The sequence below is a fragment of the Cryptomeria japonica genome, unplaced genomic scaffold, assembly GCF_030272615.1.
Source record: "Cryptomeria japonica unplaced genomic scaffold, Sugi_1.0 HiC_scaffold_44, whole genome shotgun sequence".
Classification (NCBI taxonomy): domain Eukaryota; kingdom Viridiplantae; phylum Streptophyta; class Pinopsida; order Cupressales; family Cupressaceae; genus Cryptomeria; species Cryptomeria japonica.
This window is the reverse complement of record NW_026728866.1, coordinates 93,423-107,765: the sequence shown is the minus strand read 5'-3', so window position 1 is coordinate 107,765 and position 14,343 is coordinate 93,423. Positions and strand designations below refer to the sequence as shown.

The 14,343-nt window shown below is 35.0% G+C and overlaps 1 protein-coding gene across 1 annotated transcript; it reads left to right on the top strand.

The window, feature by feature from the left end:
- The first annotated feature begins 9,995 nt into the window (after window positions 1–9,995).
- LOC131862524 (protein HOTHEAD-like) lies at window positions 9,996–11,913 on the top strand. The gene is made up of 4 exons (XM_059214998.1): window positions 9,996–10,077; window positions 10,166–10,798; window positions 10,948–11,773; window positions 11,871–11,913. Exons 1-4 carry the CDS (start codon window positions 9,996–9,998, stop codon window positions 11,911–11,913), a joined length of 1,584 nt encoding a protein of 527 aa, XP_059070981.1.
- Window positions 11,914–14,343: the final 2,430 nt, after the last annotated feature.

The following is a 14,343-nucleotide window of genomic DNA, read 5'->3' as shown; positions in this document are numbered from 1 at the left end:
ACTAAAAGTAGACTCAATTTTATTTCCATAAATGTGACATTTTAACAATAATCCTTCCATAAAAAATATTACAAAGCTTTGTAACACACAGGAATCAGATTTTTACCAAACTGTACCATTGTCAAATAAGCATTTTGACATCATTTTGCACATGCCAACCTTAACTTAAGACCCTGAAACCAAAAAAAAATGAAAATAATTGCTATTTTCCTCCATTCCACCAAATATTATCCTTTGATCAACGTGAAATGGAGGTTTATTACATTTTCAAAGTCATGGTTTACCCTACCTAGGGTTTTTAACAGTTTTTACAAAATTTGGTATATCTCTTCCAAAACTTAATGAAAAGAAATGAAACCAAAACCAAAATATTGTGGATTCACCCCAATATCATTCTCAAGTGATCTCAAATGCTAATTAATAAGTTTCCAAGAAGAAAAAACAACTGATATTAGACTGTCACATTGAGAATACTCAGAAAATTGCAGGAAACCTCAAAGTTTTATTGATTTTCTTCTTTCAATACACACCAACCCCTCATGATCTTACCATCCCTGGTTTTATAAGCCTTTTACAACCTCTTTTGATAGCTATAAATAATACCCAAACCCCAAATTACAAGATTCGGGGCCACCAAATATGAAGAAGTCTAAAACTGGAAAAATTGGGAAACCAAGGGAAAGTAGAAGGAAATAAAGCTAGAAATCCCCATTAACATTGAACAGGGGGAACAGGGGGATACCCAAAATATTCTTATTTGGGTACTCTCCTTAGCAGCACTGTCAAAAGCCAGGAGAATTTCTTTCTTTGGGTCAGTAAGAAGATTAATTTGTTAAAGGATGGAATTAAAGATATCATTAAGAATTTCACTGAGACGCCCATGGAAAGAAAGACAGATAAACTTCTCTGAATGACACAGGAACACAAAGAAGATGTAAAGACCATGAAAACAGATCAAGAATCGAGGACTCGTCAGTTGGAGATTAGCTTATAAGAAATTAAGGGTAATCTGAAGAACCTAGTGGATATCAGCAGGGAAGCCATGAATAACAGTGTTCGGGGTCTTTAAAAGGTAAATGAGATGATAGCGGATCAAAGAGCTTAGTCCAACACAAGCATTCCATCCTTTTACATCAAACAGAAGAAGAGAATCCAGGAACCAAACTTGCAGGGTACGAGACTTCAAACCACCACACGTCCCTATACAAGGACTAGAAGCAAGAACCAGGAGAATAATACCTCCAAGGTTCATCATGGATGAGCTTGAGGACATCAATAAGAGGGTGAATCAAAAGATATCAGAGATGAAGTAATCTCTGGTTGAGTGAGTTTTAGGTTTTTTCTTGTTCTATTCTTTTTGTGTTGTTGTGTGGGCTTGGCCACTATTTTTGTGGTTCTTATGTCATTGGTTAAAAACTGGTTAGCGACTTCTTATTTTTTTGTGCTCTTTAAATTTGGATTTTGGGTTCCTATAAAACCCATTTACTCAATCAAAAAAATCCATCTATAACATTCACAAGATAAGATGCCACTTGTAGTTATAGGGACAACCTCACCTTATAACTATTTATATAGCAACAATAGGATTATATTTTAATTATAAATTGTCAATAAGTTAAATTAACTCGCATAATTGTCCTATGTGTGGACATTACAAGTCCCAAAAAAATTTCTCATCTATAACTATTCAATCTAGTTAGAATATGTATCAAATTGATGTGAAAAGTGTCTTCTTGAATGCGAATGTGGATGAAAAATTATATATGGTGTAGCCTCAATTTTTTAAAGTTATTAGATGTGAACATCTAGTTTGCCAATCAATTTGGCCTCCTAGGTTATTTCCTAAGAGTTGAGTTTTGATAATTTGATTTGAGCATCTTTACAATTCAAATTATATACACCATCAATCTTTTGGAGCGTTTTGGAATTGCAAATTGTAACTCATATTCTCCAAGTATTGAGATTGATTTGAACCTGTAAAAATAGGTTACAACTCCCTTATCAGTCAAGAGCAGCAAGCACAACCTCAAAGGTCATTTTCATTTTGCTGGAATGAAGTTGTCCTTCCTAAAGATGGATGCTTTGCTTGGAGGATTCTAACAAATGACAAATTAGTCAAACTTGGGATTGTTGATCCTTTTTGGTGTGTTTTTTGTGGGTAGGCTCAAGAGGGTGTGGATCACCTTCTATTACAATGTTCCTTTGCACAGTCCTGTTGGGCTCACATCGTTAATAAATTGAATTGGTTTTCTCTCTTATCAGGGAATCTCTAGGATATATTCACAAATTGGCCTTCACTCTATCATCAATCATTTTTTTCTTACATTTGGAAATTCATCCCTCCTATGATCACTTAGTGGGAAAGAAACAAGAGGATCTTTAGAAAGGAACCGTCAAGCTTATCTCGGGTCTTGCTAAAAATTAAAACTTCTATTTTAGAAGTACTACATGCATATGTAGAAAAATCCAAATCAATCAACTCTTCATTTTCAGATTGGGATTAAAAAATCCTTCAATCCTAGGAACACATTAATCTCCCTTTTACAAAATGGCTTAATGCCTTCAAATATGATTTATAATGACCTCAAATGGTCCCTTGGACCTTATACAACCTTAACACAACATTGAAAACAAAAAATAAAATAAAAAATTTCATGATGGGCTGCCAATAAGTATAAAAAATAAAACACCCCATATGGGCTGCCAATAAGTATAAAAACGCAAACCCCAAATTGCAAGATTTGGGGCTGCTGAATACGAAGAAGTCTAAAACTAGAAAAATTGGGGAAACCAAGGAAAAGCAGAAGGAAATAAAGTTGGAAATCCCCATTGACATTGAACAAGGGGAACGGGGGGTGCCCAAAAAGATTCTAATTTTTTTACTCTCCTTAGCAGTGCTGTCAAAAGCGAGGAGAATTGCTTTCTTTGGGTCAGTAAGGAGATTAATTTGTTAAAGGATGGAATTAAAGATATCATTAATACTTTCACCGAGACGCCCATGGAAAGAAAGACGGATAAACTTCTCTGAATGACACAGGAACTCACAGAAGATGTAAAGACCATGAAAATAGATCAGGAATCAAGGATTGGTCAATTGGAGATTATCTTGAAAGAAATTAAGGGTAATCTGAAGAACCTAGTGGATATTAGCAGGGAAGTCATAAATAATAGTGCTCGGGGTCTTAAAAAGGTAAATGTGATGATAGCGGATCAAAGAGCTCAGTCCACCACAAGCATTCCCTCCTCTGTCATCAAATAGAAGAAGAAAATCCAGGAACCAAACTTGCAGGGTACGAGACTTCAAACCACCACAGGTCCCTATACAAGGACTAGAAGTAGAAACCAGGAGAATAATACGTCCAGGTTTATCATGGATGAGCTCGAGGACATCAATAAGAGGGTGATTCGAAAGAATTCGGAGATGAAGTAATCTCTAGTCTAGTGAGTTTTAGGTTTTTTCTCTTTCTATTTTGTTTTTTGTTGTGTGGGCTTGGCCACTGTTTTCATGGTTGTTATGTCATTTGTTACAGACTGGTTAGCGACTTCTTGTTTTTGTTGTGCTCTTTAACTTTGGGTTTCGGGTCCTTGTAAAACCCATTTATCTCAATCAAAAAAAATACATCTATAACATTCACAAGATAAGATGCCACTCATAGTTATAGGGACAACCTCACCTTATAACTATCTATATAGCAACAATATTAGTATATTTTAATTATAAATTGTCAATAATTTAAATTAACTCGCATAATTGTCCTATGTGTGGACATTACAAGTCCCAACAAATTTTCTCATCTATAACTATTCAATCTAGTTAGAATATGTATCAAATTGATGTGAAAACTGTCTTCTTGAATGAGAACTTGGATGAAAAATTATATATGGTGTAGCCTCAATTTTTGTAAGTTATTAGGTGTGAACATCTAGTTTGCCAGCCAATTAGGCCTCCTACATTATTTCCTAAGAGTTGAGTTTTGATAATTTGATTTTAGCATCTTTACAATTCAAATTATATACGCCATCAATCTTTTGGAGCATTTTGGAATTGCAAATCGTAACTCATATTCTCCAAGTATTGAGATTGAGTTGAACCTGTAAAAATATGTTACAACTCCCTTATCAGTCAAGAGCAGCAAGCACAACCTCAAAGGTCATTTTCATTTTGCTGGAATGAAGTTGTCCTTCCTAAAGATGGATGCTTTGCTTGGAGGATTCTAACAAATGACAAATTAGTCAAACTTGGGATTGTTGATCCTTTTTGGTGTGTTCTTTGTGGGTAGGCTCAAGAGGGTGTGGACCACCTTCTATTACAATGTTCCTTTGCACAGTCCTGTTGGGCTCACATCATTAATAAATTGAATTGGTTTTCTCCCTTATCAGGGAGTCTCTAGGATATATTTACAAATTGGCCTTCACTCTATCATCAATCATTTTTTTCTTGCATTTGGAAATTCATCCCTCCTATGATCACTTAGTTGGAAAGAAACGAGAGGATCTTTAGAAAGGAACCTTCAAGCTTATCTCGGGTCTTGCAGAAAATTAAAACTTCTATTTTAGAAGTAGTACATGCATATGTAGCAAAATCCAAATCAATCAACTCTTCATTTTCAGATTGGGATTAAAAAATCCTTCAATCCTAGGAACACATTAATCTCCCTTTTATGAAATGGCTTAATGCCTTAAAATATGATTTATAATGACCTCAAATGGTCCCTTGGACCTTATAGAACCTTAACCAAACATTGAAAACAAAAAAAAACATAAAAAATTTCATGAGGCCTTTCAAGGCCTAGGTGTTGTGGCACCAATGAGGGGCTAATCATGCTCATCATGGAATATGCTAAGGATCTTGGGGTTAAACCCTCACGATTGGTTAAACCCCCCAAATCTCCCTCCAACAATGTTGTTCATTATGTGTCGGATACGAAGATGGACGAAGAAGATTCTGGTATGGCTATGGACTGGTGAGAACTCAATGTCTCGGATGATTCGATATACCGTCCCTCTCAAGAGGAAGGCCCCCAATGAAATATTACACCTGGCACTGGAAGAAACAGAAGAAAAAAACACCCCAGATGGGCTGTCAGTAAGTATAAAAACCCAAACCCCAAATTACAAGATTTGGGGCTGCCGAATACGAAGAAGTCTAAAACTAGAAAAATTGGGGAAACCAAGGGAAAGTAGAAGGAAATAAAGTTGGAAATCCCCATTGACGTTGAACAAGGGGAACGGGGGGTACCCAAAAAGATTCTAATTTTTGTACTCTCCTTAGTAGTGCTGTCAAAAGCCAGGAGAATTGCTTTCTTTGGGTCAGTAAGGAGATTAATTTGTTAAAGGATGGAATTAAAGATATCATTAATACTTTCACCGAGACGCCCATGGAAAGCAAGATGGATAAACTTCTCTGAATGACACAGGAACTCACAAAAGATGTAAAGACCATGAAAATAGATCAGGAATCAAGGATTGGTCAATTGGAGATTATCTTGAAAGAAATTAAGGGTAATTTGAAGAACCTGGTGGATATTAGCAAGGAAGTCATAAATAATAGTGCTCGAGGTCTTAAAAAGGTAAATGTGATGATAGCGGATCAAAGAGCTCAGTCCACCACAAGCATTCCCTCCTCTGTCATCAGACAGAAGAAGAAAATCCAGGAACCAAACTTCCAGGGTACGAGACTTCAAACCACCACAGGTCCCTATACAAGGACTAGAAGTAGGAACCAGGAGAATAATACGTCCAGGTTTATCATGGATGAGCTCGAGGACATCAATAAGAGGGTGATTCAAAAGAATTCGGAGATGAAGTAATCTTTAGTCTAGTGAGTTTTAGGTTTTTTCTTGTTCTATTTTGTTTTCTGTTGTGTGGGCTTGGCCAGTGTTTTCATGGTTGTTATGTCGTTTGTTACAGACTGGTTAGCGACTTCTTGTTTTTTTTGTGCTCTTTAACTTTGGGTTTCGGGTCCTTGTAAAACCCATTTATCTCAATCAAAAAAAAAACATCTATAACATTCACAAGATAAGATGCCACTCATAGTTATAGGGACAACCTCACCTTATAACTATTTATATAGCAACAATATTAGTATATTTTAATTATAAATTGTCAATAATTTAAATTAACTCGCATAATTGTCCTATGTGTGGACATTACAAGTCCCAAAAAAAATTCTCATCTATAACTATTCAATCTAGTTAGAATATGTATCAAATTGATGTGAAAACTGTCTTCTTGAATGAGAACTTGGATGAAAAATTATATATGGTGTAGCCTCAATTTTTGTAAGTTATTGGGTGTGAACATCTAGTTTGCCAACCAATTAGGCCTCCTACATTATTTCCTAAGAGTTGAGTTTTGATAATTTGATTTTAGCATCTTTACAATTCAAATTATATACGCCATCAATCTTTTGGAGCATTTTGGAATTGCAAATCGTAACTCATATTCTCCAAGTATTGAGATTGAGTTGAAGCTGTAAAAATATGTTACAACTCCCTTATCAGTCAAGAGCAGCAAGCACAACCTCAAAGGTCATTTTCATTTTGCTGGAATGAAGTTGTCCTTCCTAAAGATGGATGCTTTGCTTGGAGGATTCTAACAAATGACAAATTAGTCAAACTTGGGATTGTTGATCCTTTTTGGTGTGTTTTTTGTGGGTAGGCTCAAGAGGGTGTGGATCACCTTCTATTACAATGTTCCTTTGCACAGTCCTGTTGGGCTCACATCGTTAATAAATTGAATTGGTTTTCTCTCTTATCAGGGAATCTCTAGGATATATTCACAAATTGGCCTTCACTCTATCATCAATCATTTTTTTCTTACATTTGGAAATTCATCCCTCCTATGATCACTTAGTGGGAAAGAAACAAGAGGATCTTAGAAAGGAATCGTCAAGCTTATCTCGGGTCTTGCTAAAAATTAAAACTTCTATTTTAGAAGTAGTACATGCATATGTAGAAAAATCCAAATCAATCAACTCTTCATTTTCAGATTGGGATTAAAAAATCCTTCAATCCTAGGAACACATTAATCTCCCTTTTACAAAATGGCTTAATGCCTTCAAATATGATTTATAATGACCTCAAATGGTCCCTTGGACCTTATACAACCTTAACACAACATTGAAAACAAAAAATAAAATAAAAAATTTCATGATGGGCTGCCAATAAGTATAAAAAATAAAACACCCCATATGGGCTGCCAATAAGTATAAAAACGCAAACCCCAAATTGCAAGATTTGGGGCTGCTGAATACGAAGAAGTCTAAAACTAGAAAAATTGGGGAAACCAAGGAAAAGCAGAAGGAAATAAAGTTGGAAATCCCCATTGACATTGAACAAGGGGAACGGGGGGTGCCCAAAAAGATTCTAATTTTGGTACTCTCCTTAACAGCGCTGTCAAAAGCCAGGAGAATTGCTTTCTTTGGGTCAGTAAGGAGATTAATTTGTTAAAGGATGGAATTAAAGATATCATTAACAATTTCACTGAGACGCCCATGGAAAGCAAGACGGATAAACTTCTCTGAATGACACAGGAACTCATAGAAGATGTAAAGACCATGAAAATAGATCAGGAATCAAGGATTGGTCAATTGGAGATTAGCTTATAAGAAATTAAGGGTAATCTGAAGAACCTGGTGGATATCAGTAGGGAAGCCATAAATAATAGTGCTCGGGGTCTTAAAAATGTAAATGCGATGATAGCAGATCAAAGAGCTCAGTCCACCACAAGCATTCCATCCTTTGACATCAAACGGAAGAAGAGAATCCAGGAACCAAACTTGCAGGGTACGAGACTTCAAACCACCACAGGTCCCTATACAAGGACTAGAAGTAGGAACCAGGAGAATAATACGTCCAGGTTTATCATGGATGAGCTCGAGGACATCAATAAGAGGGTGACTCAAAAGAATTCGGAGATGAAGTAATCTCTGGTCGAGTGAGTAACTTTAAGTTTTTTCTTGTTCTATTTTGTTTTTTGTTGTATGGGTTTGGCCACTGTTTTCATGGTTGTTATGTCCTTTGTTACAGACTGGTTAGCGACTTCTTGTTTTTGTTGTGCTCTTTAACTTTGGGTTTCGGGTCCTTGTAAAACCCATTTATCTCAATCAAAAAAAATACATCTATAACATTCACAAGATAAGATGCCACTCATAGTTATAGGGACAACCTCACCTTATAACTATCTATATAGCAACAATATTAGTATATTTTAATTATAAATTATCAATAAGTTAAATTAACTCGCATAATTGTCCTATGTGTGGATATTACAAGTCCCAAAAAATATTCTCATCTATAACTATTCAATCTAGTTAGAATATGTATCAAATTGATGTGAAAACTGTCTTCTTGAATGAGAACTTGGATGAAAAATTATATATGGTGTAGCCTCAATTTTTGTAAGTTATTAGGTGTGAACATCAAGTTTGCCAGCCAATTAGGCCTCCTACATTATTTCCTAAGAGTTGAGTTTTGATAATATGATTTTAGCATCTTTACAATTCAAATTATATACGCCATAAATCTTTTGGAGCATTTTGGAATTGCAAATCGTAACTCATATTCTCCAAGTATTGAGATTGAGTTGAAGCTGTAAAAATATGTTACAACTCCCTTATCAGTCAAGAGCAGCAAGCACAACCTCAAAGGTCATTTTCATTTTGCTGGAATGAAGTTGTCCTTCCTAAAGATGGATGCTTTTCTTGGAGGATTCTAACAAAAGACAAATTAGTCAAACTTGGGATTGTTGATCCTTTTTGGTGTGTTCTTTGTGGGTAGGCTCAAGAGGGTATGGATCACCTTCTATTACAATGTTCCTTTGCACAGTCCTGTTGGGCTCACATCATTAATAAAATGAATTGGATTTATCCCTTATCAGGGAGTCTCTGGGATATATTCACAAATTGGCCTTCACTCTATCATCAATCATTTTTTTCTCGCATCTGGGAATTCATCCCTCCTATGATCACCTAGTGGGAAAGAAACAAGAGGATCTTTAGATAGGAACCTTCAAGCTTATCTCGGGTCTTGCAGAAAATTGAAACTTCTATTTCAGAAGTAGTAAATGCATATGTAGCAAAATCCAAATCAATCAACTCTTCATTTTCAGATTGGGATTAAAAAATCCTTCAATCCTAGGAACACATTAATCTCCCTTTTACGGGAAGCTCTTTCCAACCCCCCAAAAGAACAATAGATAGATTAAAAATCAATTGGATTCGTCCTCTGAAAGGTAAGTTAAAGTTAAACTTTAATTGGGCAACCAAACACAATGCACGCAAAGCAGGTGGTGGGTGTGTAATTAGGGATCATAAAGGAAATATTCTTGTAGCTTCAGTACTTCCATTCCTGGATGGTTATAATAATATGGCAGAAGCACATGCCCTTCTCCAAGGTCTCTTGTTGACTAAATCCTTTCAAATTTCAAACATCTTAATTGAGGGTGACTCTTTGCATTATCAATTCTTGTAGAAAGAGAATCTTGCACAATTGGAGCATTCAATATGTGTTGCAACAAGTCTGGCTGACCGTATGTTAATATGTATAAACGTAGATAGACGTTGACCATATGTTAATATGTATAAAATTACGAATGAAACCGTATGGCCTGCAAGACAGACATGTTACATTTCCACTTGCCCTTGACTGGACTTGGTAAAAGACTCTTATGCAAGATGGTCCATTATTTTATTGTTTTAATTAAACCGAAGACAGTGGAGGGATGATAATTCAACAATAATTGGTTGACAAAATTTATTTCATTTTCTAATTTGAACTTTTCAATCACGGGATTTGTTTGACAAAACCACCAAGGACAATATAAAATTTGGATAAATATGCATAGTAAATTCTCGATACTATCCATATGGATAGATACGCGTGAACTGTTCTTATTCTATTTCAAAGACAATATCTATAAATAAGTGCAACGATTGCAAATACATCACAAAACATTCATTCGAAGAAGAATTAGACTGGTTAATCACATTCAGTATGGAGAAATTATTTCTTCTGATTTCATGCCTGCTGATGTTTACACATCAATTCCGTTCAGAAGCAGCAACATCTAATCCGGGTGGGTAAAAACTTTTGTTTGGAATCAATATAGTTGTTTCTTAGCATAGGATTGTTTTTGACATTGACGATTCTGTGTGCAACTGCAGAGTACCCATATTCGTTTATGACAGCAGATGCTCAAAAGGCAGCTTCAAGATCATATGATTACATTGTGGTTGGAGGAGGTACAGCGGGATGTCCCCTGGCAGCAACTCTCTCAGAGCACTACTCTGTTTTAGTATTGGAGAGGGGAGACCCTCCTTACGGAATTCCCGATGTGGAGGATTTCAGAGGGTCTCCCACAACTAATCCCAAAGTAGCGCAGGGGTTTGTCTCAGAAGATGGAGTGCAGTTGGTACGGGCGAGAGTTTTAGGAGGCGGATCAGCCATCAACGGTGGAGTCTACAGCAGGGCGAGCACTGAATATATTCGGAAAATAAAGTGGGATGAGAAACTTGTATATGAGTCATATGAATGGGTAGAACGGTTGAATGCCTTCCAACAATACAAGCTTTCTACTTGGAATTCTGCTACCAAGGATGGGCTTCTTCAAGCTGGAGTTCTTCCTTACAACGGCCACATTTTCGATCATTTGGTTGGCACCAAGATCAGTGGCTCAATCTTTGACGAGAATGGAAAGAGACATACAGCCGCAGATCTACTCCAGTATGCAAATCCAGAAAATATTGTAGTTCTTCTCAATGCTACTGCCAGCAGAATACTCTTCAGTTTGGGATCAGGTACCAATTCATATTTTGCTTTCAGAATTCCCCTACCCTACTTTACTTTGATGAGTATTCCTTTTATTCTTTTACAAAATATTCAGAAATATATTTCATATATCCATCTATGTGTATGCATGTAATATTATCAACAATCTATATTGCAGGAAAGCCAAAGGCTAGCGGAGTGGAGTTCAGAAGCAATAATGATGGTCTCATTTATCAAACTTCACTTAACCAATTGTCAATCAATAGTGAGGTGATTTTGTCAGCAGGAAGCATAGGTAGCACTCAACTTCTCCTCTTAAGCGGAATTGGTCCAAAAAGACAACTCAAAGAAATGAATATTCCTGCTCTTTTAGATTCACCTTTTGTAGGTAAACAAGTTCAAGATAATCCTAGTGCAGCCTTTACTATAGTATCCTCGAAACCACTTGAAGATTCTTATTCACAATTAGCGGGCATTTTAGACAATTCCCAAAATTACATCGAAAGTGGTAGCCTTGTCCAACGGAATAATGGTACAAATACACAATATTTAGGTGTTCTTGATATTAAGTTGGCATTTCCCTTATCAAGGGGTGATCTTTGGCTTAAAAGCGTAGACCCTCGAGATAACCCCTATGTTCGTTACAACTACTATTCACACTCTCTTGATCTACAAAGATGTGTGAAAGGTATAAAAGTAATGGTTAATCTGAGTATGTCATCTTCTATCCAAGAATTTGCATTTACTGATAGTGGAAATTCCAAAACACTCCAATTCCTTGGAATAGCATTACCAAAGAATCAATCAAATGATGATGCCTTGGCGAAGCTTTGCAAAGAGGCACTAGGGACATTTAACCATTATCATGGAGGTTGTCAAGCTGGTTTAGTGGTTAATGAAAGATATCTGGTGAAAGGTGTTGATAATCTCAGAGTTGTGGATGGCTCAATTTATAAGGATTCCCCTGGTACCAACCCACAAGCCACAACCATGATGCTTGGAAGGTATTTATTTTTATTAAAAATTTTATTGCATTATTTCTTTTTCGATTCTCACAAAATATAACATTAACAATACATTTTGATCATGCAATATGTGCAGGTATATGGGAATTCATATCCTTCAAGAACACACAATCTCTTAAAAATATGAGAAGACCATGTTGAAATAATTGGCATGCTTGTTGTGCTCACATTCATTTATCATAGAACTAAATAATACCAAACATGGTAATGTTTTTGATAAAGTGTGAAATTGTAAATAATTCAATTTTACCTCTCATTTCCTATCAATATAAATATTTTCCAAGATAGCACATTGTTATGAAATTTACAAGAATAAATTTAATTTGAGCTTTGATTAACTTTCATACAAAAGTGCACTTTCTTTTTTAATTGAATTGATATTATAACAAAAGTACATGTTCCAAGGTTTTATGAATAAAGGAATGCATAATTTTTCTTATAATTTATTGTTATATGATGATGTAAATGTAGAAGTGTTTAATTTGGTATTTATTTTTTACACTATATAATACTTCTTTTTTTGTTTTGTTGGTTTAATTATAAGTTATGGTGAGATGTATGTTTTTTAAGAAAATCATGTTAAATAAATTTACGAAATGAACATGTGAAAAGGATAAAATTATTACAATATCACTTCTTGGCCAAAATGTTTGTGCATAACATAACTCAAATGAATTGTACAATAGTATGATCACAAATTCTGCATACCCATGCCATTTGTCATTTAGTTTTATGCCTATTTTGAACAAATATATTAATTCAAATACCCAATCGCAAATGACACAATAGTGTGTGAATTTGGGCTCATTTTACTAGCCTCATGACCTATTTGTAAACACAAATATCTATATAAACCTAGCATTAAATAATATATTAACAATAGACACGCCACTAAATTCATTTTACCTACATTGTTATCTCACTTCTCTAAACATATACCTCCATTTCGGTTCTTTCTACCTAGATCTAACTTATATTCTATATCAAGGCAACTACATAATTGTAAACTTGTCTCTTTCCAATTTGAATTTAAAATTTCATATTTTTGGTACATCAACCTCCTTTGTCCATGTAAAAGTAAAGATCTACGCTAGAAGCATTTATGAAGGAATTGTCAACTTCACAAGCTAAAAGTGATATTTATATTTTAAATTTCAAATTAACTTAAAATAATGAAGAAATTTTAACGTAAGTTATGTTTATAATTTTTATTTTTATAAATATTAACATGATATATTTTTTAAGAAATTTTAGAATAAAATTTGAATGCTTAATTACACACACACACACACACACACACAGATATATATATATATATATATATATATATATATATATATATATATATATATATATATATGGGTCAATGGAACGTCACAAAAAAAGGAGAAACACGTTTTCAAGGAAGAGTATCCCAATACTTATAATTGGATCGCAATGGTGTTCCACATAGTAAATTTAATATTTTCCTCTTGGGAATAGTTTATAAGGTTACAAGTCCATGCAAAAAAAATTATTTTTTTGGCAACTATATTATAGATGGATTTAGTTTGATGGAGATTGACTCTTTCATCCAACTTGTCTTTGATAGAGGTAGGTCGTTTACAATAGTTTCTTCATTTCTTAATGCCACGGATATGGATAAAATATGTTCCATTCGATAGTGCTATCTTTAATGCTCTATCTAAACTAAATTGGTGAAGGTTGTTCCATTCGATAGTGCTTATGAAGTTTGGAAATGATTGAAAAACATAGGTATGAAGGAAATTACAGAGATAAACTAGCTAACATGCAGACTGCAATATGAGAACTTAAGGATGAAAGAAGGTGAGGACATAACAAGTTATTTTCAGAATGTTGACGGTGTAGTGAATGACATCAAAGATCTTAGCGACACCTTGGATGATAAGGATATGATGGAAAATATTATGAGGACTTTACTAGAGTGTTACAATGACAAGATTTCTTCCATTGAAGAAACTTATGATCCCTCCAAGTTCACCAGGGAATGATTGTATGGCACCTTGACTACATTCGGGATGAGGAAGTTTGGCAAAGACAAAGCAATAACTGAGATAGCCTTTGAAACCCCAAAAGATATGGATGAAAATTCAGATGATGAGATCCTAGATGAAATGGAAGCAAAAATTTGTAAGAAAGGTAAAGAGAGGAACCAACAAGTATAAAGGTGTGTTACCTCTTAAATTTTTTAAGTGTGGAAAGATTGGTCATTATGCATCTAGATGTCCAAACAGAGGAACAACACAAAAGTTTAAAGAAAATAAAGAAAATTCAATAAGAAATCCTATTATGTTAAAGATGATGTTGGTATTTCCGATGATGAGTCAGAAGTGTTGGCATTGGATTGTCATTGATGTGAATAGATATAGTAGTGGGTGGAGATGTAGGAGGATTAGTGCCCCAGAGGAAGATTAGATTCATTGAGATGGTGGTGTATCATACTAGCAAGTAGTTGAGTAGATTTGATTGTACATGTGCAAGTTGTACAAGCATGTAGCTAGTAAAGGCATTTAGTCTAAGGCCACAAA

What these genes read in the sequence shown, in the direction of transcription:
- LOC131862524 (XM_059214998.1), top strand. Translation starts at nt 9,996, where the DNA reads ATGGAGAAATTATTTCTTCTGATTTCATGCCTGCTGATGTTTACACAT. An exon ending in AGCAGCAACATCTAATCCGG is followed by an intron (nt 10,078 to 10,165) that starts GTGGGTAAAAAC and finishes GTGCAACTGCAG; the next exon opens with AGTACCCATATTCGTTTATG. An exon ending in ACTCTTCAGTTTGGGATCAG is followed by an intron (nt 10,799 to 10,947) that starts GTACCAATTCAT and finishes TCTATATTGCAG; the next exon opens with GAAAGCCAAAGGCTAGCGGA.